This window comes from Pseudorca crassidens, chromosome 4 (genome assembly GCF_039906515.1).
Source record: "Pseudorca crassidens isolate mPseCra1 chromosome 4, mPseCra1.hap1, whole genome shotgun sequence".
NCBI classification, from domain to species: domain Eukaryota; kingdom Metazoa; phylum Chordata; class Mammalia; order Artiodactyla; family Delphinidae; genus Pseudorca; species Pseudorca crassidens.
Window position 1 is genome coordinate 66,687,440 of NC_090299.1, and position 24,238 is coordinate 66,711,677.

The window sequence follows — 24,238 nt, forward strand, 5'->3', positions numbered from 1 at the left end:
TTCTTTTCCAATAGGTACCTCAGTTTACTCACGTGAATAAAGTGCTAGAGGACTCTCCCCTTTGGTCTACATACTAAATCCTAGGGTGACTCTATCTTAGGTTCAAGCTGGGAGCTCCACCGGTCATTATTTTAATAATAGCTAGCGGGCTTCCCTGGTGGCGCAGTGGTTGAGAGTCCGCCTGCCGATGCAGGGGACACGGGTTCGTGCCCTGGTCTGGGAAGATCCCACATGCCGCGGAGCGGCTGGGCCCGTGAGCCATGGCCGCTGAGCCTGCGCGTCCGGAGCCTGTGCTCTGCAACGGGAGAGGCCACAACAGTGAGAGGCCTGTGTACCGCAAAAAAAAATAATAATAAAAATAAAAATAGCTAGCATAAGGATTTAATAATACTCTGGGTTAAAGAGAGCCTATATTAGCTTCTAATATTTTAAAATGAGGAGATTTTGCATAAATCTGTATCAGGGGCATCTCTTGACAAACCTGGGTCTACATTTCCTCTTGTGATATCAGCTAGAGCTGTGATGGAGGGTAGTGGGTAAATTTCTTTTGAGCATTTGGGGCAGGGCGTGTGGTGCCCAGAGAATCCTGTAGCTGTACACACATATACACACTCAGTCATCTCCAAACAGTCCATTGAATAGTCTGAATTTGATGAGATTCAAACAATCAATTGTTCTGCTTTTTTCAAATCACTGTCTTAAACATGTTTCATCCAATCTCGTTTTTATTTCATCAACATGTCAGACAAATCCCATAATGATTCCAGGTTTTTCTATTCTTAAAGCATTCTTTCTCTTACTCCATTCTAGGATTTTCTTTCCCCCATTGCTGTTGTGACTTAGGGCTGGAAAGACTTGGAGAGATGAGAGGTATGGTCTGCTTGTAAAACATACCACCTGCCTTCCTTTCCTTCGCCCCACTTCCTTTCTTAGGTCCCCATGCCTATTTTGCAGGAAGGAGAAAAGTGATTGAAGGTGACAAATGTTTCTCGTTTATCTCGTGGTTGACACTGGTTGGCTGCCCCAGGTAGTGCTCTGTTGCCAGGTACCCCTAATATTTTTGGGGCCTGGGGCATGAGTATGGATGGAAGCCCAGACATCCTATGTCTAAATATTAAGAAGTTATATATCAAGCTAACAGAGTATTGAATAAATATACTACTCCATGTACTTATCTTGATAGATACATTTCATAATGACCTTCAAGGCCAGGTTGGAATTTAGAGTCCTTGAACTCCTTGTAATTTTCTATGTTAACATGGTGGCATGGGATCAACCGTCCTTGCCCCCCTCCCCACCCATGGCCCAAGGCATACTCTCCTTATCTTTCCTGGATCTCACACTGATAGTGGCCTTGTACACCTGTGTGTAGTCACTGCAGTCAACAAATTCAAGCTCTGTTTTACCTTCTGTCACCTGCTGCAAACAGCCACCCCATGGCTACTTCTTGGGCACAGGGGTTTTGTTCCTCAGGAGAATGGGCCCAGGAAAGAAGTCTGTGTAAGATCTGAAAACAGGCTTAGGACCATTTGGAGAAAGAATTCTAGATTACTCGGAGCATGATCTAGAAGAGGGTTCAGGCTTCAGACAGGCAGTTCCCTTTGCACCTCACCTTGCAGAAGTGGGCATGGCTGTAGGAGGGTGAGAATGGGGTCCTCTAGAGAGCAGGCTAACAGCTACCTCCTCCAACGATTCTCTGCTCCCTTATATATTCTGCTGATATAAGGTAGAGGGGTGAAAGTGGGGTGGGGAGGTAGTTGGAGGATAGCAGAGTTTATTTGTTTCTTAATAAGCCCATGGAGAACTGTCGATCCCCCATTATTAGGTAATTTATGCTCTATGTTCTCAGCTTACAATCTGAGTAGCCCATTCCAGAGGCAATAAGAATTGGCTCACTCCTCTCAATATCCTAATATACATGCAAACAAAATATCTCTCCTAATAGAGTAGGTAACTTTGTCAATTAAAAAGAAAGAGGACTATTTAGCCAAATATTTACCTTGATCTTCGCTTTTTGTGTATAGAAATTTTCTTTTACTCGCAGCTATACAAATAGCATACTTGTGATTTGGCTTAAAAATGTGTTTGGGCAACATGCAAATTACCAATTTAATACCTTCTCTTTCTAGCTTCTCCCCACGCTTCTACGCCTCCACCTGTCACGAGTCTAGGCAATGCACATACACAGTATTCCCACAAATACCAATTCCATCAAAATCTCCAAAGGTGCTCCAACATTTTTTTTTTCTTCTGAGACATAAATAATAGATATTGCTCACTTACCAAGCGTTGTTCCATGTGCAACAGGGAAGGTGATGTACAGCCTCTGATATGGTACCTTTATTCACTCACACATCCTCTCTCACTAAGGAGAACATTTCAGAATGCTAGTATGTGAGCATGAAGTTATTATGAGGATAACCTTGAACTCACTCTATTCTATATTAAAAGGTAAATCACTTATAAATAACAAAGCTATTATCAGTAATAAATTACCTGCCACAAATTGCACAACTGACTGTGATACTAAAGTTGACAAGCAATTCCCTAGATGATCGAAAATACAAAAAGCAATAGAGAGCAGGATGTTATAACAAAGGGAGAGGATCTGATTCCTGAGAGGGACCCTAATTTATGGAAGGCCTTAGATACATGGACCAGGTCCTATAACTCACTTTCAGATTCATCAAGCACTCATTAGATACTGACGTGCTTCTACATAGTTGTCATGCTTTTAGAAATATTTATGTGAAGGTAAGAGTTGTATATTAAACATGTGTGTGTGCAGATACACATGTAATGAACCAGGAATAATAATTGATGGATTGATGATTTTACCTATATTATCACATTTAATCCTTAAAACAACTCTGTGGGAGAGGTAAAGTCAATTCCATTTTATATATAAGGAAACAGATGCTCAGAGAACTTACATAATCTGCCCAAGTTCGTACATGTAAGAATCAATGAACTGGTACAGGCACTATGGAGAACAGAATATTTTCCTCAAGAATTTAAAAATAGAACTACCACATGATACAGCAATTCCACTTCTGAGAACATATCCAAAGGAAACAAAATCAGTATCTCAAAGAGATATCTGTACTCCCATGTTCAATGCAGCATTATTCTCAATAGCCATGGTATAGAAACAATCTAAGTGTCCATCCATGGATGAACGGATACATAAACTTAAATGTTCTCACTAAAAAAAAGGTAAATATGTGAGGTGATGGAATGTGTTAATTAACTCAATGAGGGACATCCTTTCACAGTGTATACACAGATCAAATCATCATGTTGTACACCTTAGATATCATACAGTTTTGTTTTTCGTCAATTATACCTTAATAAAGCTGGAATAAAAAGACAACCAATACAACAAAAACAGCAACAAAAGAAGCAATGAAGCTGTGTTGCAATTCAGGACCTTCTAACTCCAAGACCAATGTTCCTAACCACTATTTCCTTCCGTCCTTTTGAGTTTTCCTTCTTTCTTTTACTTAACAGAAATAAATGGAACACCTGATATGTGCCAGGTATGTTTCTAGGAGCTGGGTGTACAGCAGGGACAATACAAATTCCTGCCTTCCTGGAACTTACAATCTACTTGGAAAGGCAGGTTATGATCAAGCAAATACATAACTATATAAATACACAATGCACCTTCAGGTAGTGACAAATGCTATAAAAAGAAATCTCCAGAAGGTGAGGAGATTGAGAACGAGGGATGGGGTAACAGGTGAGAGCAGAGGCAGGGTGCTTTTTCAGGTATGGAGGTCAGGAAAGTCTAACAATTGACATGCTTCACAAGATACTGCCTGTTTTATTGAAGGATCTAAGTTCCACTGTGGCCCTGTAAAAAATACGCATTTGTTAGCAGAAACCCTTTGGTGCTTTCTACAATTTGTTTGTAGTTTATGGTTTCTTATGTAGTATTGGATGCATTTGCTCTGACTATCCCCAGTGAAAGAGAAAACTTTGTGAGCTCTTTCTAAAAGCAAGTTAAGATGTCTGAGTATATTTACAAACACTAAGTTTTTATATGGCAAGCAGATAGAAATCCTGTATTTAGGTTGGATGCCCCTTTAACTAGGGCCAATATTACATGTTTTGGAAGGAGGAAGAAAATCATTCTGTCCAAGCCTAGGTGATATATGAGTGTAGAAATGGGCTATGTCCCACGCATGTGGAAACTGCTAAAAAGGCTGATTTTCTCTACAAAAGATTGTTTCTGGAAGGGCTTTTATTTCTGGAGAGCAAGAATGTAATCACTAAAGTTTATGGAATCTGCTGAAATCTGGGGTGCTATAACAGTATCTTTGATCACAGCAGAAACATGACCAACTCAAACAAAAAACTCAGAAAGAGGAATTTATTTGTTGACTCATGTCATAATCCGTGGCCATTTCAGGGACGGAGATGGAAAGAAAGGTGGAAATACTGTCAAGAATCTTTCTTTCATCTCTGCTTCTTTCTTCCTTTCTTCTCCACATTTGGGGGCGATGGGAACCATGTTTGTCACCTTCTCTACTTAGATTCTTAGAGCTTGGGAACCAGAGAGAAAGATGCTCTCTCTCTCCCAGGGCTGGCTGAGGATGTGACAGTGGAATGCAGGTTGGGGACTGTAAATTGGTCTCTTCAAAGGGTGGTTGTTTCTTAGATTACCATTCCAGTAGGTGCTACCAGGTAGACGTGGATGTTGATGAAAGACCAACAGGCTAGGCTTTCCTTGGGCACGGCTAACATCTGCACAGGCATTTAACCACATCTTACTGGAGCATAATGACGCTCTCTGTTTTATTTTAAAGATGGTTAGTGCTTCACAAATATGTATTTTGGAGTACCACTTCACAGAATCATCATTAACTTGAATAAAACTACATTATTTCATTTTAATTGTAAGTGCTAGTCTTTTCGTCTTTTTCTCTTCCATATGTCGTTAAAAACAATAAAATGAGGACAAGTGAAAGAGGCCTTTGGTGATTTCTTTGAATGCATCCTGTTGGCTGCTGTGCAACTCTCAGCTTGCAGCTCTTGGCCTGGCAATGTAGTTTCAATTTAATCAGAGACAACCATTATTAAATCATTCCAGCCAGACTTATCTACACCTACTGAATGGCCAGGCAACAGCAACAACCTGCATTTTCGCTTTGGGCATTTTGCTAAGAACAAATTAGTCATTATTATTCAAAAATTTGTTAATGAGATAGAAAAAATATACGCTGTAAATGTTCCCCTAAGTTGCAATCAGTTTGATGATATTCTAGTGAGGTTTTATTGATTTGCCTATTTTAGATGAAAAGCATCCATTTTCTTTTCTTAATTTTCCCCTGTATCATGCTGTATTGTGTTATTATAGCAGGAAGTGCATAAGCTTTAGGATCTGACGGCCTTAAGTTCAAATTTTGGTTTGTTCTTCATTCAACAAACATGTGCTTAGTGCCTCTTAATAGACACTCTATTAAGTGTAAAGGATGTAAAATAACAGAAACACTGATCCCAGCAACTTCATAGTCTCATGGTAAAGGAGGAAGGGGTGGTGCAGAGTGCATGATGGGATGCAGAAGTTGGGCAGCACCCAGCCCGTTGGAGGGAGGAGTGGGAGAGGCTCCCTAGAGAGATGCGGCTTGACCTGACTTGTGTTGGTTGAGAAGGAAGAGGAAGCAATGGAGGGAAGTGTTCCAGGCACAAGGACTACATAAGAGAACGAACGTCATGGGTCCTAAAGAACATGGCGTGTTTTGGTGTGTTGGAGAATTTGGCACATCGTTGAAACTTATAAACATTAGTCAGATAATCGGTACAGGGCAAGGTGTGCCATGGGAAAGAATGCTAGGGGGAAGATAAGAGCCACATCACAGAGGGCTTTATAGGTGAGTATTTTGACCTTATCCTGAAAGCTATGGGAAGCAGTCGTTTATTATTATTTTATGTCAAGAAATGACATGATCAGATTCTTCTATGCATTCTGGAGAATGGATAGAAAGGGCCTACTTTAGAGGCACGGAGACAAGTTAAGAGGCTGTTGTAATCCAGGCGAGAATAGTGGGGTCCTGAGTTAAAACTGTAGGAGTGGGAACAGAGGGAAGGAGACAGGCTTGAAACATAAAAAGAAAGAATTGATACTTGATTTATAGAACACAGGGGGTGGTGAGGGAAAGCGCTGGAGAAATCAGGACCTCCCCAGATTTTCAGCAGCTGGTTGAATACGTTTAGTGGCAATAATGAAGTTAGCTTCAGGCATCCTCAATGCAAGGTAGAGAGGGTGTGTTTCTCCAGGTGGAGATGTTACAATGATAACCGGACCTTCAATCTGGAATGCTGGAGTGCAATCTGAGCTGAGGATATACCCTTGGGAGTTCACAGCCTTCAGTTAACTATTGAAATTTTGGACGAGCTCATCCAGAGAGAAGGAGGTAGACCAAGCTGAGAGCCCATGAGAGCCAGAATTCTTAGGGAAAGAGAGACCCTAGCTGAACGTGGAGAAGGGATAACCGGACATATAAGAGGAAGTCTAGGAGAGAAGGATGTTATATACGTCAGTGGGAAAAGAGTTTTGTGATTTTGTGCTTTGAACAAGTTTGCAATCTCCCTGTGACTCACTTACTTTGTCAGTGAAAATGGAATAATAATATCTATTGCATTGCATATTGTGAGGATTATAGTGATAATAAATGCATTCATCTGCTATAAAGCCTGCAGCATGAAAATCATCAATGAATATTTTTTCTGCTTCCAGTGTTGATTGAATTATGAATAAAATTGTTGATGATAAAATCTTCCACCTAATGAGACTTATTATTTCCTTCAGTAATTTAAGCAGATCTCTTTCCTAATGACTGAATTTCCAAAATCTAGTAATCAGCTCCAGTAAGGAGTTCTGGTGTCAAAGCCAGCAGTGTCTGGTGAAGAACATTTCCAGAAATATTTTTGTTTTCTTCCTTCCAATAATACTGTGATCAATCTTGTTTAAAAACACCTGCATTGGGCTTCCCTGGTGGCGCAGTGGTTGAGAGTCCGCCTGCCGATGCAGGGGACACGGGTTCGTGCCCCGGTCCGGGAGGATCCCACATGCCGCGAAGCGGCTGGGCCCGTGAGCCATGGCCGCTGAGCCTGCGCGTCCGGAGCCTGTGCTCCGTAACGCGAGAGGACACAGCAGTGAGAGGCCCGCATACCGCAAAACAAAACAAAACAAAACACCTGCATTTATTTCGTATTTGAATATGCAATCAATATGAAGTGTTAAACTTCCTTTACAAAATTACATTGATCATCCCAAACAGTACAGTATGTACTTGAAAAAATACGTTTTTTATGGTTTTGAGTATTATTCTTCACATCTGCTTCTGTAGGTTTCATGTGCCTCACAACTTAGTTCCTTTTATTAAAGCAACCTAATCTGGGGAAATCTGAGGAGAGATGGGAAGGCAACGTTTTCTTGCTTTTGAAATCTTACTGTTATTCGTTTGTGCGCTTTGAAGTGGAACTGAAAGACTTAGCTAGATTCCTTTGTGCAGCACACAGACAAATTCAACCTCTGGCTTTATGCAGAAATTTCAAGCATTTTCATTTCTGTTTTCCTTTTCATGTAACACAAAGTACCTCCCTCATTTGATCATGCTTCGTGTCTGGTTTTCAGAGCAATTTCTTAGGCTTGTTTGACATATGCAAGGCATATTGCAAGGAGAGTGGTAGGAAGGAGTAGAAAAGAGAGATGAGACACACTAGATTGATTAAAGATCAGGCAAATCTTTCTTTAATGCACTTACTCCTTTTTATAATCTTTCCATTTCTTCAGCAGCAACTTGGAGAAGAGTGCTGCTCACAAGTGACTGTATCGAGGTCTTGAAAGAACAATGTGTTTCATGCCTGCCTTACCCTCATTGTGTGTTTATAGGAAGTCAATAAGCGCACTAGTCCAATTACCAGAGGTTTGAGTGTACTCTTGACACTGTCATACATTTGTTCAAGTTGGGCTAGATGATCTCCAAGTTTCTTGTCTGTTTTAAGATTGTGTAACCTGAAGTCCTTTAGCTCCTAAACCTGTGATCCATGACCTTAAAATTAATCTATCTCTATTTGTCTGTCTATCTATCTGTGTATCTCTCTGTCTCTCTATAGGCTTGTCACCTACTCCTCTGTTTCCTCATCTGAAAAGCTAAGATAATGATAGTACCTATTTCCTTCAGAATTAAAGGACTTGATGCTCATAAAATACATGTATCAGCTTCATGTGCCAACTTCCAAGCTACCCATCAGTGCTGTCCGGCAGTTTCTTCCCCTAAATACTGTGTTTAGAATCTGGAGTGGAGCATACTTAGCAGAGGTTGAGACTGACATTCAGAAGAGTCAGAGGGACATCAAGGCTTAAACCTGGAAACCTGAGGAGGAGGCAGGAATGAGGGATTTGCCTGGGGCTGGGTCCACTTTTCTCAACCTCTGAGTGTCCTCTGCCTTTGAAATAGACTCTCAGTCTACTCTGGGAGTTCCACAGAGACTGAGATCACTTCTCATCATAACACCGGAATTTGTGAAAGCATCAAGCTGAGACGAGATGCAGGTATTTCAAAATCCAAAGTAGACTCTTATCACTTCCTAACCCACTGAAAGGGATTGACTACATTTAGCTAATTATTCAGGCATTTTCTTTGATGTAGAAAATCCGGAAAGATTTTAATCTTTTATTGTTTGATTTTTATTCATCATATGTATATATTTGGAAGAGTGGAAGATAAAGGGCACCTTTCCCTTTAAGAAAGCACAAGGGTTTGTATAAAGTAAAAAGATGAAAGGTGTTATGAAAATGATCAAGGCAGAACTAAGCACTTATTATTCTGATGCTGTTGTTCAACATTTTAGTCCAGTTTCTTCTGGTTTCGCAACTTGAATCTTTCATAGGATGAGAGGGAAAATATGTTTTTTCAATGCCTCCATTTGTAGGGTGTTTCTGATTCATTTGCTGCCTGGTTTTTCGCTGTGGCAAGCACATCACTTTGGGATTGGATGCTCCTGAAATGATGATTTTGTTGTTCACCTCAATATTAGTGTTATCTGCAGAGATGAGTAGAATTGCAAATGCCAATAAATCATGTTTGTGACAATTTCTATAGAAACCAAATTATTCATATTGGAAGAGAGATGCTTTTGTTTGGGAGGAAGGTGGTTTCCATGAGATCCTAGTTCCTCTTCTCCCAGCTGTGTGACTTTGGGGGATAATGATGGCTGGTGTGTTTGTAAAGTTTTATAATTTACAATGTCTTCAGGTGCATTTTACCTGTGATCCTACAACTCCCTTATGGGCTAGATTATAGCTACACTCATAAGAGAGAGAGAAAAAGTAGTCCCAGAAAAGTAAACTGATTTTTCCAAATTTATGCAACTCCTAAGTGCCAAAGTCATGGCTCCAGATGGATTTTCTTTCCACTGCAACACGTTGCTTCCTAAAAAAGTTTGATTCAAATACTGAGACTGTGAGTCTCAATTTCTTCCCATATAAAGTGTGCATATGGACTAGATAATGACATCACTAACTCAGATCTAAAGGGGCAATGCAGACAATGTTAATGAGAGATGTTGTCTAGATATAAAGGAATGATATTAAATGTGGCAACAGGAGACATGTGTCATCTAAAGGGAGTTGTTGCTGTCAAGCTCCAGGTATTACTTTTGCAGAGGAATGCAATAAAACTAGTGTTGTCAAGTTTTCTGCTTTTTAAAGAGAAGACAAAAATTTCGATGTTCAAGTGAAACCTCCCTGTGCTTGAATAACGCAGAATTGAGAGAACTGAGACCCCTTTCTAAGGTCTTCATGAGGTGGGGAACACCTTCATTTCCAATTAAGTCTGATGTGCTGTAAAGTCAGTATTGTTTCAGTTTAACTTTCTGGAAAAATGTATTTCTTTGGTCTGGAGGATTCATTAGGTTCATTGACTTTTCAATTCATGTCTAGGCCAACTCAGTAATTGATTTGGACAAATAGATAATTTCTGAAGCATGAAAGGAAATGAACTATAATGAATGATATAAAATGAACTCCATAATCTTGGAGCATTGTGAAAACAGAATGCTCTCTACAGAAATCTTTGGGTGCAGAGATTGTTACTCACGTGTTTCTTTCATGCCACCCAGAGGGCAGCTGAACTTAGACAAAGAGGGATTTTTATTACATCTTATATGCATGGTCTCCTCTATTGTTTTCACTCTCAGAATTGATGGCGCATCCAAACAAACGTAAGTGGTAAGTTAAGTCATTAAAGAGATTTATTTTTTCATCATCGTGTAATTCTGAAGTTAAACTTTGCCACATTCAGACTTCTGAGGTGTGAATTTGGACTTGTTGGTTATAATCATAGTGGTGATAGTGCTGCTGGTGTGTGTCCAAAACATTTTGTACTAATGATATTAATAATAAAGAAATGGCATTTGTTGAGGGTTTATTATGCATCAGGCTTCATGTTAAGGGTTTTTCTATTCATTAAATTATTTAATCCTCACAAATTCCCATGAAATAGGCATTGATGTCTATTTCACAAATTAGAAAATTGCAACTGAAAGAGGTTAAGTAACTGGTCCAAGATTACTCTGTTACTAAGAGGCAGATTCAAACCAAGTTTTAATTAAATGTATGGAGAAGAGGTCAGGAGGTATTTCCTGAGCATCTACTATGTATCAGGTAATATTCTAGGTTCTTGTGTACAAAACGAATTCCTGCTTTATTTAGGTTATATTTTATTTTTGGAGATAGACAGTAAACCAATCAACGTACACAATAATGTCCAGCAGTACTAGGTATCCTAAAGAAAAGAACTGGGTTGGAGGATAGAGGGTCTGTTTTACATGGGGTGATGAGGGAAGGTCTGCCTGAGGGGTGACATGTAACCAGAGATATTAGAATAAAGTGGAGGGATGAGCAATGGGAATTTCTAGGACAGTCCTTTTGACAGTCCCTCTGTGGTATACAGTTCACTACTCAGGTCTGGAATGGTATGACCCATCGGTTTGTTGTATTTAAGAGGGTTATGTAGTATCTTCCTAAGACACGAGCAAGGACATAGGAGGCAGACCCGGGTTAAAATTCTGGTTCTGCTCCTTTTTCCTCTGAGGTATTTAGACACCTTAAGTTTATCTTCAAGCTTTAGTTTCCTCCTCTATAAAATTTGGATAATAATCCTTATCTCTTATGATAAGTGAACATTGCACACATAAAGTTCCCCTTTGCAGCCCCGGAACTACATATGTATATGCAGGAGTCCTGCAACAAATAGTAGGTATTGTAATTATTTTTATAACCTGTGTCTTACAGCGGGACATGGAGAAGTTCCCCGTGGTGTTTTGTGGTCAATGTGTAGGAGGGAATACGGCATAGAACAGGGGTCCCCAACCCCCGGACCACCGACCAGTACCGGTCCGTGGCCTGTTAGGAACCAGGCCGCACAGCCGGAGGTGAGCGGCAGCCCAGCGAGCGAAGCTGCATCTGCCGCTCCCCATTGCTCGCATCACCGCCTGCACCATCACGCCCCCGGCCCCCGTCCGTGGAAAAACTGTCTTCCATGAAACCAATCCTTGGTGCCAAAAAGCTTGGGGACCGCTGGCCTAGAAAATCACCATGTACCCTCAGAACTGAATAGGGAGTGTGGTCAGAATGGAATTAGATCCAGGAAATAAGCTAAGAGAGGAGCCTGGTGTGGATAAAGTGGGTTTTCACATCACAGTAGTGAAGCGCAAGAATGAGAATTCAAAAGGCGATTTGAAAGCAAGGGGGTTATTTATTTATTTAAATTTAATATTAAGAAGCATCCCAGAATATGCATACGGCTATAGAAGTTTACAGAGTAGCATGGAGAGGGAGAGAGAGAAAAAAAAACTCCCGTCCTTTACAAAGCCCCACGGCCCTGCTTCCAAAGGCATGTGTCTTCTATTTAAAATGGTGGTCCCTGGAGCCAGTGGGTTGGCCCAATGCCTGATAATCAAGAAATAGGTCTAGTCCCGGTTTGCCTTCTGATATGCTGTATGGCTCTGAGCTAATCACTTCACCTCTTTGCCTTCAGACAGCAGAGAAGAGCTCTCTCTACTTTGTCCATTTCAAAGGTATCCTTTTAGACAGGAAAACATTTACAGTGTCCCTTCTGTGATGCTACTTACTGTTAAATGTGGGCACATAATTTAGTAAAGAGGCAAATCTCTTTAGATCGCCAATATTATCTCATGGGCACTGAATTAGGTCTACATCAGTCTGTTTTGGCAACAACCTGATTCTGGGGCAGCGGTAGCAAACCAAGAGTGTGGTTCAAGGGTCCTGCTTGACTCAGTAGAAACCCACAGACTTTGAAGGGTGTGTATCTGGGCTCCAATTTTCTAACTTTGCTGTAACTTTAACTCTGTCACCTTGTCTAGGACACTTATCCCGTCTGAGCCTAGGTTTCTAGATCTATAAATAAAGACTGTTACAGCATGTAAGTTATTGGGAGGATTAAGTGAACGTAAAGTTATTAGCATGATGTCTGCCATCGCCATTTAAAAATGTCACTTTTTATTATATTTTAAAGTTTTGTTTAAGACCTGAGTTCCTGGAATTGTCTGGAGGCCCAGATTTCAGGAGGCCTTGTCAAACCGGCACCAGGCTGTACAGTCAAAGGGGTCAAGTGGAAATAGCCCACTGGATCTGGATCTGCTCCAGCCCGGGGAGCTGGGTCTGCGCAGAGCTGATCCTCTGTCGGGGAGCCGTAGGGACTAATCCTTGGCCTGAATCACTGACAGTTCCAGTGGATGTGAGGCCTCCAGAAGTGTCCCTGGATGCCTAGGTGACTACAGAACTTACTGTTGACAGTGGCTATTGCCGGACAAGGTGCAAGCTGAGGACATACGTTGGCTACAAAGTAACCCCTTAGTCTTTTTTTTTTTTTAACATCTTTATTGGAGTATAATTGCTTTACAATGGTGTGTTAGTTTCTGCTTTACAACTAAGTGAATCAGCTATACATATCCATATATCCCCAGATCTCTTCCCTCCTTAGTCTTGTTCACAGCAATTTCCGTCCCTTACCAACACATCTACGTTTGCTGCAGGTTGTTGTGAGGCTTCGGGGCACCCCAAAGAGTCAGCTTTTTTAATCAACGGAAAGGAAGAAACGGCTTGCCTTTATTAACATCTAGGTCGGCTTTCTCAGAACAAGCGGGCTGCAAATCCCAGTGGCTTCTTAGCGCTGTCTCAGATGCCTCCATCCTTCATTACGCTATTCCCATGGTAACTCTCAGGAAGGGAGAAGAGGGACAGCTAACCACTGAGGGGCTATTTTTAGCTTTCTGGCCAAATGCTCTGACAAATCTGTTGAGGGAAAGAAAATGAGGCAAGTGTAGAAGAGGATTTCTTTTTCTAAAGACAATATCATTTAAAACTGATATTATGAAACTGGAAACAACCTTGAGGAATCATTTAACCCACTTCTACCTCTAGAAAGATCCACTTTCAAATCATATCAAAAAAATTGTTCAGTGAGATTATTTTTAGAAAATTTTACTTAATAGCCTATTCTACTAGATAAACTATATTTCCTACCTTGAATTTACCCTGGATTCAATCTCAGTTTTCAGACCAAGGGAGTTGGGAATGAGACTGAGTACGATTGCTCAAGTTGTGGAATCACACAACCCTGGAGGCATCCTTCCTTTATTCTTTGCTAATAATGACAGTCTCTAGGTTTGTGCAGTGCACATCCTGTGCAACTATCTGCACTGGCCCTGCTTCACTTATTTATTTATTTATTTATTTATTTTGCGATATGTGGGCCTCTCACTGTTGTGGCCTCTTCCATTGCGGAGCACAGGCTCCGGACGCGCAGACTCAGTGGCCATGGCTCACGGGCCCAGCCGCTCCGCGGCATGTGGGATCTTCCCGGACCGGGGCACGAACCCGCGTTCCCTGCATCGGCAGGCGGACTCTCAACCACTGCGCCACCAGGGAAGCCCTGCTTCACTTATTTTTAAAATATGTAAACCCCTCCCATCCTCCTTAAAAGCCTTCAGGAACTTCTCATTGCTCTTAGGTTAAAGGCCATAGAGTGGCTATAAAATACAACATGATACTGATCCTACCTGCGTGTCCAGAATCATTCAGTATTCTTATAATTCTCCTTTGTGTTTCAGCAAATACCTTCTTTCAGAGTCTCAAACATGCCATCTTCCTCCATCTCAACATCTTTGCAGTTATCTGTGACTTTTTCCCCATGCGCTCTGCCTAGTTAATGCCTGTAACTCTTTCTTATCCTTTAAATCAGAGCTCAAATATCAGAAAACGCTTTTTCGACCTCTAAAACAGAAAAGGCCCTTCTGCCATAGCCTCTTCTAACAACTTGTGCATTTCCTTTGCATCACTTAACAGTTTGTAATTCTATATTGATTTATGTAACATTTTAGTTTTTTTATTACTTTAAACTATGAGCTCCAAGTCGTTAGGAATTATAATTTTTGCTCCCCATTATATATATAGTGCCTAGCATATGTTTGGCAAATTATTCTAATGACTGTATAAATGACTAGCAGTTATTTTAAAGGGACATAAACCCAGTTTCTCTAACAAGTCAAGCTGCCTATATGTGACTTCACCGGGGCTCCTCAAAAATATAATGTGCACCCAGATTTCCCAGAGAACTTGTTAAAGTGCAGATTCGGATTCAGTAGATCTGGGGTGAAGCTCATATGATTCTGCATTTCCAACTGGTATCCAACTAGCTCTAGAACTTGGTTGCACAGTGGAATTGCCAGAGGAGATTTCAAAAAAAAATCACTCTGGTGATTCTGATATAACTGGTATGTGCTTGGCCTGGGCTTTGGGGATTTTTAAAGCTCCCTAGTTTATTCTAATATCCAATCACTGATTCCAGGCAAAGCTCATCCTCAACAGTAGGCAAAGGGATATTTTTTGTTACCCTTTGCACTGAACAGCATCTAACGTGGCCACTTGATAAGGGTTCATGTTATTACTATTTTTTAAATGTCTATCTCTTAGAGATACACAGAAAAGTGGTACTAAGCATATGTTGTAGGAGCAGAGAGAATCCTGTGTGAGAACAGAATGGCCCAATCTTAAATTTTCCCACTTCTTCACATGGGGAAATGTATTTCTTATAAAATATTTCAAAAGTAAGTGTACTATTGAAAAAAGTGGAACATTTTGGTAGAAACAAATGCAGTTACAGCAGTCTTTGCAGCCAGAGGAACAATGCATAATTACTCAGATAGTATCAGGAAAAAGAGAAGTTTGGTGCTCTTCCAAAAGCTGCAGCATTTACAGTGAGTTCCTTGATTCCCAGCTTGTTCATAATTGTGAATATGAAGAGGAACCAGAGGCTCTTGGGCATTTGGTTACTCTTTTTGAAGATCAATGCTTCTTAATCTAAAGCCTAGTAATAATCCTCTTTTCTTGTCATTAATTACATTGATATTTTCCATTGATTTATTTTTGCTTGTGGTCTTAATCTTAAAAATTCCACAATGTGGAGTGTAATATCTTTGCAGTGTATAACTCAGCACACAGTACTATGTTTTAAGCCCTACACTAGTTGTTTTCTTAATCTTCTCAGCAAACCTATTAGGTACCTACCACCACTATTATCACATTTTACAGATGAGAAAACTGAGGCTAAACAGCTCATTAGCTTCCCAAAGACAGAGATGGCCAGAGACAGAGTCCAGGTATATCTGATATACCTCCCTGGGACTCTCTCCTTTCCAATGTTATAAATTAGCAGTATATAGGCCAAATTCAGCCTTCAGATATTTTGTCCAGGGGTCTCAATACATTTTTAAATGGGGTGCCACTATTTAGAATGCAGAAAATTTCCTATAAAAATCCAGATTTCAAGTTTATATTTACAATAATCATATCTGACGACACTGAGTGACATTCCTGAAGCTTGCCTGAAGCTGAGTTATGTTTTTCCCTTTCAAATGACACTCTCCCTGCTTCTCACTAATATCTTATTTACTCCTGGTCTGCTCCAGCATTTATGACACCTGCTTGGCCCCTCCAGGCCTCTGGTTTTCAACTTAGCTTCTAAACTCTATTGAGGAAAGAAAAGATTCTTACATCTTTAATACATTTTACCATTAGGAAAAAAAAAATGTCCAGTCTCTCGGTGAAGTGGAGACCACTGCATAGCCATTTCCATCACTTCATATCTTTCTAGAACTATCTGTATTTGCATCTGGCAGAGTGGTCTGATTTCTTTGAGTACAAAGTGGTGAAGCTTAGTATCTTACCTTCTGGTTCTAGTATTTAGCCATCTGGAGTGGTTTCAAATCAAAATTTTGATTTCACAGGAGTTTATAAGTTGTGTGGTTGTCTTTCAACAACTGTAGCACTGTGGAGACTCACGTATCCCTTGATCTCACGGTATATAGTTGGGTTCTGTTCAGTCTCCTTCAAATAAGGCTATAATAAAGAGGAAGAGGGTGATGTCACCCTGGTGATGTCAGGACCTAGCTGATAAGGCCCTCGCAGTGCTGGCAGGGTTTGAATGCAGTCACTGATTTCTGATGCAGCAGGAAACATAGACAAAAAGAGATTCTCTCTTTAGGAGTCTTCACCTTGGTTTTGAGAGTTGCTTGCCTCCATTTTGAGAGTGTAAGCTAAGCCTCCAATTGCTTACACTCCATTGCAGTGTACTGTTTCCTTGTTTCCTTTTTATGCCTGGCTTTGACCTGCTGCCCACCTTGATATTGGTTTCTATGCACTCTCTCTGAGCCACTATATCTTCTGTTCCTCACGGCAGAACCTTCTCACTGCACACGGGAGCCTGTCATTCAACAGAGCTCATGCACCCATTGTATGCCTCTTAAATCTCAGAACAATCCTATGATATAGATCTTGTTATTCCCAGTAAATTTTGGCTCAAAAAAGCTGTAAAATTTGGTAAGTTGATGAGTAGAAGAATTTTCAAATGGTTAAATGCTAACTTTGTCTATTCTGTTCCATGTTTTGCTTTGGGTATAAGAGGCAGCTATTGTAGTTGAATGATGTCTACAAAACATGAGAAAAATAATTCAACCATTCCTTATTTCACCACATGGCATGCCATGTGAGGCATCATCAATTTTAAGATATGCCAGTTACAATGGAATATTACTCAGCCATAAAAAGAAATGAAATTGAGTTATTTGTAATGAGGTGGATGGACCTAGAGTCTGTCATACAGAATGAAGTAAGTCAGAAAGAGAAAAACAAATACCGTATGCTAACACATATATATGGACTCTAAAAAAAGAAAATGGTTCTGAAGAACCTAGGGGCAGGACAGGAATAAAGATGCAGACGTAGAGAATAGACTTGAGGACACGGGAAGGCGGAAGGGTAAGCTGGGACGAAGTGAGAGAGTGGCATGGACATATATACGCTACCAAATGTAAAATAGATAGCTCGTGGGAAGCAGCCGCATAGCACAGGGAGATCAGCTCAGTGCTTTGTGACCACCTAGAGGGGTGGGATAGGGAGGGTGGGAGGGAGATGCAAGACGGAGGGGATATGGGGATATATGTATATGTATAGCTGATTCACTTTGTTATACAGCAGCAACTAACACAAAAATGTAAAGCAGTTGTACCCCAATAAAGATGTTAAAAAAAAAAAGATATGCCATTATCTGATACGCCATTGGGAACAGAAAAAATACTGTCAATTAAATTATGTCATTTAAATTATGTTGATTGTCATCCTTATTGCAATTACAGATGTTCTAAAGTATAAAGACATGTCTTAGAATTGACAAATATGGTGCTTATTCAACTTTTATTGCAGGCCTTTAATGTGTAAGACGTTGGCTGAAATGTTAATTGTCTTAAAATAAAGAGATGTAAGAAAGCAAATGCCAAAATATTTACACTATAATATTTTCCTACAGCAACCATCCATTGAACTAGAATTTGACCGCGTAGTGATTTATACGACTTGCCTTCGTGTGGTACGGACAACCTTTGAAAGGTGTGAACTGGTAAGAAAGATCTTCCAAAACCATCGGGTAAAATTTGAAGAGAAAAACATAGCTCTGAATGGTGACTATGGAAAAGAATTAGATGAACGATGCCGACGGGTTTCTGAAGCTCCTTCGCTTCCTGTCGTGTTCATCGATGGCCATTACCTTGGGGTGAGTATCTGCTAAGGAAAATCTTCTTTTTTATTGAACCCAACCAGTGTTGATAGAAAGCTATAAGGCTATGACAAGGCAACTTGCATCATAGCTACCAGCATACTAGCTATTTTTTTAAGTTCAATCCAAAGGGTTTGAAGCACTTATTTCTATCCTAAATGATGTGTTGCCACAGTGTTCACCCCTGCAGGGTCATGGTGAGATGAAATCAGCATGAAATTGCCTTTTTGAATAGAAATACAGTTTTTAAATGTTTAGTTGACTTGAGTTTTGCATTGTGAAGCTTGACATGTGGGATAAAAACTTTTTTTTTTTTTTTTTTTAGTGCAGGCAAGAAAAATGGGATATATGAGATATCCATTTGTGAATTCTCCTATACCCCATTATCAAACACTCAGTTTCCTACTTAATGAAACTAAGAGGACAGCCGTGAAATGAAATCAATAAGAAATGGGGCCCGGAGCCAGAATTTTAATCTGCTTGTTTAAAATGATTCTTGATTTTGGTAATGCGAGAACGTGAGACACAAATGCGGGCTTACGGGCGAGCAGAGAACTCCCAGAGCAGCAACAAAACATGACTGCTTCCTTGCTCTTTGAATAGCACGGTTAGCATCTTTAACCCCCACTGATCTATGAACAAGCTTCATCAGTACGAAGCCCAAGAAGGGGGGCTTTGGAGAGTGCAGTTTGGAAAGAGAGAGAGCAAAGGGACACCAGCAGTTGAGGGGGGTGGGACTGACTACAAGGTCACTGATCAGAGAACAAAAAGCGGCTGTCAACCAGAGATGGATCCTTGCATCTTGGTTTCATTTCAAATCTGGTCTTAACCTTCAGCTTCCAGGGAAGGTTAGAAAAAGCCAAAGCAGGAAATGCTCCTGTTTGTTACAGGGAGCTTGTGTCCTGATATCCTGTCTAGAGCCATGGCTGTTAGAGGCCGCCTGTCATCTTACGGAAAGGTTAATGCAGAGAAGCCATGATTCAGTAGCTATGACGTTATGCAATCTTACTTTTAACCAGAGCTGGACACAGATAGATTCTGAACTAGAAGTATTTTGATTCAAGTATTGAGCCTCTTATCTTATACTTCAACATATACCCTGAGGTCCCAGAAACCCATAACAATGGCAGTGATAAAAATGACAGAATGAATGAATGAATGAATAAATAAATAAATTTTAAAAAGTACTATACTATACTCTCAGCTTATATGTGTCATCTCATCTAGTCCTCAGGACCTAGAAATCAACTCTCTGGTGCACTGGTTAAGAGGCAAGACAGCTTTGAAGTCGGGCAGCATTGTTTCAAATTCCTGCTCTGCTACTTCTGATTCTGGGAAATTTATAAATCACTCTGTGCCTGATTTCCTCATTTGTAAAATGAAAATGATAATCATAATAGAACTTTTCTTAGGCTAATTTTGAGGATTTTACTGATATATACACTGTATATAGTGTGTGTGTGTATATATATATGTGTGTATGTGTGTGTGTGTGTGTATATATATATATATATATATATATACACACGTACACACACACACACATAGCTGGGTAATTGGCAGGACCAGGACTCAAAGTTAGGTCTGTCCGATTCCCCAGACCCTTGCACTCTGACACATCACCTCAAGGAAAGTGATCTTTGCTAGTTTGTTTCCTGGTGGGTTCTTAGCACCTAGAACAGGGTTTGGCATAAAGTGCTCAAAAACATATGCTGAATGGATGTAGGAATGATGCTATATTGTCTCCTCATATTCTCTCCTTCTCTCCTGAGACATTCTTCCACAAGGAAAGAAAATCTCATAAACTCATCCACATTGCGGAGAAAATCACTGATAAGGGTTGTGGGTATTTGCATTGTAACCTGGGGGAAATTCTTCTGACAATGTAAGATGTTTTTCATTGTGGAATTTTAAGTTCTGTGAAGCTACACAATTAATCTTAGTGGGCGACTGCTTACTTACACAGGTACAAGGTGGGCCCCACCTGCTACTCTGCTCTCGACCAGGCTCATCTTCTTCCTACTTTTCAGTGTAACAGGCAAAATGCCTCTCTTGCTATTTGTCTTTAGGTTTCAGGGATAGGGGAGAGTGCAGCAGAGGAGGTAGGGTGCAGAGTTCTTTCTCGATTGCTTTGTCTCTGTGATCACTTTATTTACACACATGCCTAGAGGCAGAGGGATCACAGAGGTGCTACCTGCTGCTTCTGAAATTTGAAGCTAATTCCCCAGATCTGGAGAGAGGCCAGAGACGAGATTTTTTTCTTTTTTTTTTTCTTATGAAAGGGGAATTGCTTCTAAATTTACAATTCAAAATGGAGATAAACACTCCAGAACAACTTATGTAACAAATTTCCCTACTACTACAGTAGCCCCTTTATTTAGATTCCAGTGCACAGTTGCAAATGGAGTACATTGCCAGAATTGTAGAGCCTTTTCCCTGCAGTGTTTGCACATCTGAAATGGAAGGATGCCCTCTGCTGGGTTTTGGCATGTGGTGAAGCATAATTTTGGGGGCGGAAAAGGAACTGATGTTGGTAGTTTCCTTAACATCTGTGATGATTTAAACAGTTACATGAAACCATTTGATTTAGTTTAAATTTAAATAAATGAGAAAATTCAAGATGTGTGAATCATCTGCACAAATACAACTGTCTTTAAGGATGGAGAGAAAGAAATAGACAAACAGAGCCAGAGAACGAAATAGACAGAGACACAGACAGAGGCATATGGAGGCAGAGTGCAGGAGACAGTGAGATGGGATGGAGAGAGGATGAGGACATTTCACAGCTCCCTAGTTTTACTGCCATCACTGCCATCAGACCCAGGGTGGGTGGTGCCAAGGGAATTCAGTTATTTTCACTGAACGGAAGCTAATAGGACTCCTTCTATGGACAAGAATGGAAGAACTGACAAGGATGCTCTTTTTGCCTGATGACTGTCTTCCCCAGCCAAACTAAAAACTCAAGATGGAAGCAAAGGAATAGTCAAGGGAAAGAAATGACTTTAGAAAACAAATCTACACTGCCCTGGGATGCTCACTGGTGGAGGGAGAGAGATGGGGGGAGGAGCAAGTTCAGCTTGGAACTTACTTGGGGCAAGTGCCCTATTGTTTTGGCATCAGAAAAGCTTTACACAAAAAGATTGTGTTCCAACAGTTTGGACATAAATAATCTTAGAAATACCCGTAGGAAATGAGTTAGAAATAGTATCTTGATTATGGACCAACCATAAAACTCTACAGTAAGAGTTCACAAAATCCACGTTGGAACTGAGCTATGAAACGTGTAGAATGAATCCAAGTGTGGACTTCAGTAACAGAGGAAAGGCTGGTGATCTAGAGGGGTCTCTTAAATTAGCTGATATTGAGTTGTGACTGCTTGATAATTCTATATCTATTTAAAGTACTGTTTTATTCAATTTAAGAATGAAGGAATTATTATTGAGCATAGATAGTAGACACACTAGAAATACAGACTCTAGGCATGTTTCTAGGGACTACTTCCGAAATTTCTCCAATTTTCCAATTACTTCCAATTTTCCCAGAAATGGGCCACCAAGGAAGCCTCTGCCACAGTCTGGAGGTGGTCAGCTCCAGTAACTTGCTGTCTTTGCCATGGTCCACACCAGCAAAATGGATGACTTGTTCTCTGCCCTTCTTTCTACAAAATTCTCTTCCTAATAAAGTCTTGAGTGAGTGTATCTGTTTGTGGTTACTAAATAAGTCACATGTGAAAGCAGTGAGGGAAAATGGGAAATATGCTTTTTAGGTTTCTAGCCTCTATACACTGCTATACACTCTATAGCACAGGAAGACATTCTAGAAAGAGTCTGGATAGGTTACTGAGTGAGACAAACCACAGTATCTGCCAGATATGCTGTTTTCATTTATTTTGTTTTGTTTTAACCAGCTTTATTGGGGTATAATTTACATATAATAAACTACACGTTTAAATTATACAATTTGATGAGTTTTGACAGATGTGTACACCCATGAATCTACCAATACACAAAATATAGAGCATTTCCATAAGCCCCCAAATATTCCTCATGTCATTTAGCAGTTAATCCCTTCCTCCAACCCCAGTCCCCTGGCAAACATTGATCTTTCTGTCAATATAGTTTTCTGTTCTTCTAACGTCTTTGTCTGGTTTTGGTATTAGGATAGTGATGACCTCATCAAGTGTGTTTGGAAGTACTCTACCCTCTGCAGTTTTAAGGTCTGGTTCTGTTTAATCCTTGGTGTAGAGCATCATATCCATTTGACATCAGTTTTCTTTTATGTGAAGGACTTCTTACATACTACTATTGTAGTGTGGGTCTGCTGTGGATGAATTCTTTCACGTCTGAAAAGTTTTTCTTTCATTTTTATTTTTAAAAGATATTTTTGCTGGGTATAGAATTCTAGGTTGAACGTTTTTTTTTTCTTTCAGTACTTTAGAGATGTTGCTCCTCTATCTTCTCATTCACATTACTTCTGATAAAAAATATGACCCCTCCCTTATCTTTGTTTCTCTGTTTGTGACATGTCTTCTCTGCCACCCCCAACCCCACTACTTTTAAGATTTTCTCTTTAGCACCAGATTTGGGAACTTCAATTATGATATGCCTTGGCATACTTTTCTTCATGTTTCTTTTGCTAAGGGTTCATTGAGATTCTTGGTTCAGTAGGTATATAGTTTTTTATCAAATTCAAAAAACTTTCAGCCTTTACTTTTAAAATATTATTTATATCTTCCTTTCTTTCTCTTCTTTTCAGAGGCTTTAATTACCTGCATATCAGGCTGTTTGAAATAATTCCATAGCTCACTTTATTTCATTTGGGATAGTTTCTATTGCTGTGTCTCCTGGACCCCTAATCTTTTCTTATATAATATCTAATCTTCTGTTAATCCCATCTCTGTATTTTTTATCTCAGATATTGTAATTTTTATCTTTAGACATTTGATTTCTTTAAAAAATGTATTTTCCATGTCTCACTTAATATGTTCAATATTTCTTCTAGCTTTTTGATCATATAATAACTTTTAATCTCCTTGCATGACACTTTCATTATCTGTGTCAGTTCTGGGTTGGCTTCAATTAATTGAAATTCTGAGTACTATTTTCCACTTCTTTGCCTTCCTGGTAATTTTGATTGAATTCCACATATCTGGTTGGATAAAAGTATTTTTTATTGGGATATTTTTGTATTCATATAAATATTCTTGGGCTTTTTGCTGAGATGCAGTCAAGTTACTTGGAAATCATTTGCTATTTTGGGTTTGTTATTAAGATTTTCTAGGCAGGGCCAGAATAGTGTTTAGTCCAAAGCTAAATATTCCTCAGAATGGGGACATAATCTTTTGATAACTTTACTCAATGCCCCATGAATTTTAAGGTTTTCCAGTCTGGCTGATGGGAACAGGCAGTATTCCTAACCGTGCCCCAGACACTGTCCCTTTTCATCCTTTCAGGTGGTTCTTTTGCTGGCCTTGAGTAGTTTCCTCACATGCATGTAATGATCATTTACTCTGTTGAACACAAGCTGGGCCCTCTGTCTATCTCCAGAATTCTCTGTAAAGCTGTTTACTTTCTGTCCTGTGAACTCTAGCTATCTTAGTTTCCTAGGCTCTCAGGTCTATTTCCTTAACTCAGGGAATCTACCAGGTTCTGCTTTAAATTCCCCTTTCCTGTATATAGCTTGGAAAAGCTATCATGATAGTAAGCCTGGGAAACTGTAGAACTCACCTCATTTGCTTCCTTCCTCTCAGAGGTCACAGTTCTTTGTGGTCTAATGTTCACTATCATGTAGACTATCCATTAAAATCATTACTGTTTATCAAAGTGAATCATCAAGTGGTCCACTTTTAGGCAGTATAACAAAGTAAAGTGACATTTTTCAGGCTGGGTGTGTACAGCATTTGTGAATTACATTTTTTTCTGAACAACAATGATTTATTTCTAAAAAAAAAAAAATCCCTAAACAAACCACAACAAACCTTGAAGCCTTAAAAATTAAGGGTTTTATCTTTTCTCACATAAAAAATGTACAGGAAGATGCTCCTGGGAGGGTATAAAGTTCCATGATGTCACCTAGGACCACTTTCTATTTTATAG

General features: G+C 39.9%; 1 protein-coding gene across 7 annotated transcripts in view; it reads left to right on the forward strand.

The window, feature by feature from the left end:
* GRXCR1 (glutaredoxin and cysteine rich domain containing 1) overlaps positions 1 to 24,238 on the forward strand; it is a 304,414-nt gene that overhangs the window by 225,761 nt on the left and 54,415 nt on the right. For 4 of the 7 annotated variants that reach the window (XR_010942975.1, XR_010942977.1, XR_010942976.1 and 1 more), the window contains one exon: positions 17,898 to 17,987. Coding sequence is in view for 1 of the 7 variants with exons in the window: in XM_067735845.1 (XP_067591946.1) it covers positions 17,898 to 18,140 (243 nt within the window). In the remaining 6 variants the exon portion in view is untranslated. Of the gene's footprint in view, positions 1 to 17,897; positions 18,141 to 24,238 lie in introns of all 7 variants that reach the window. The other 3 variants (XR_010942978.1, XR_010942967.1, XM_067735845.1) reach the window with 1 other exon arrangement.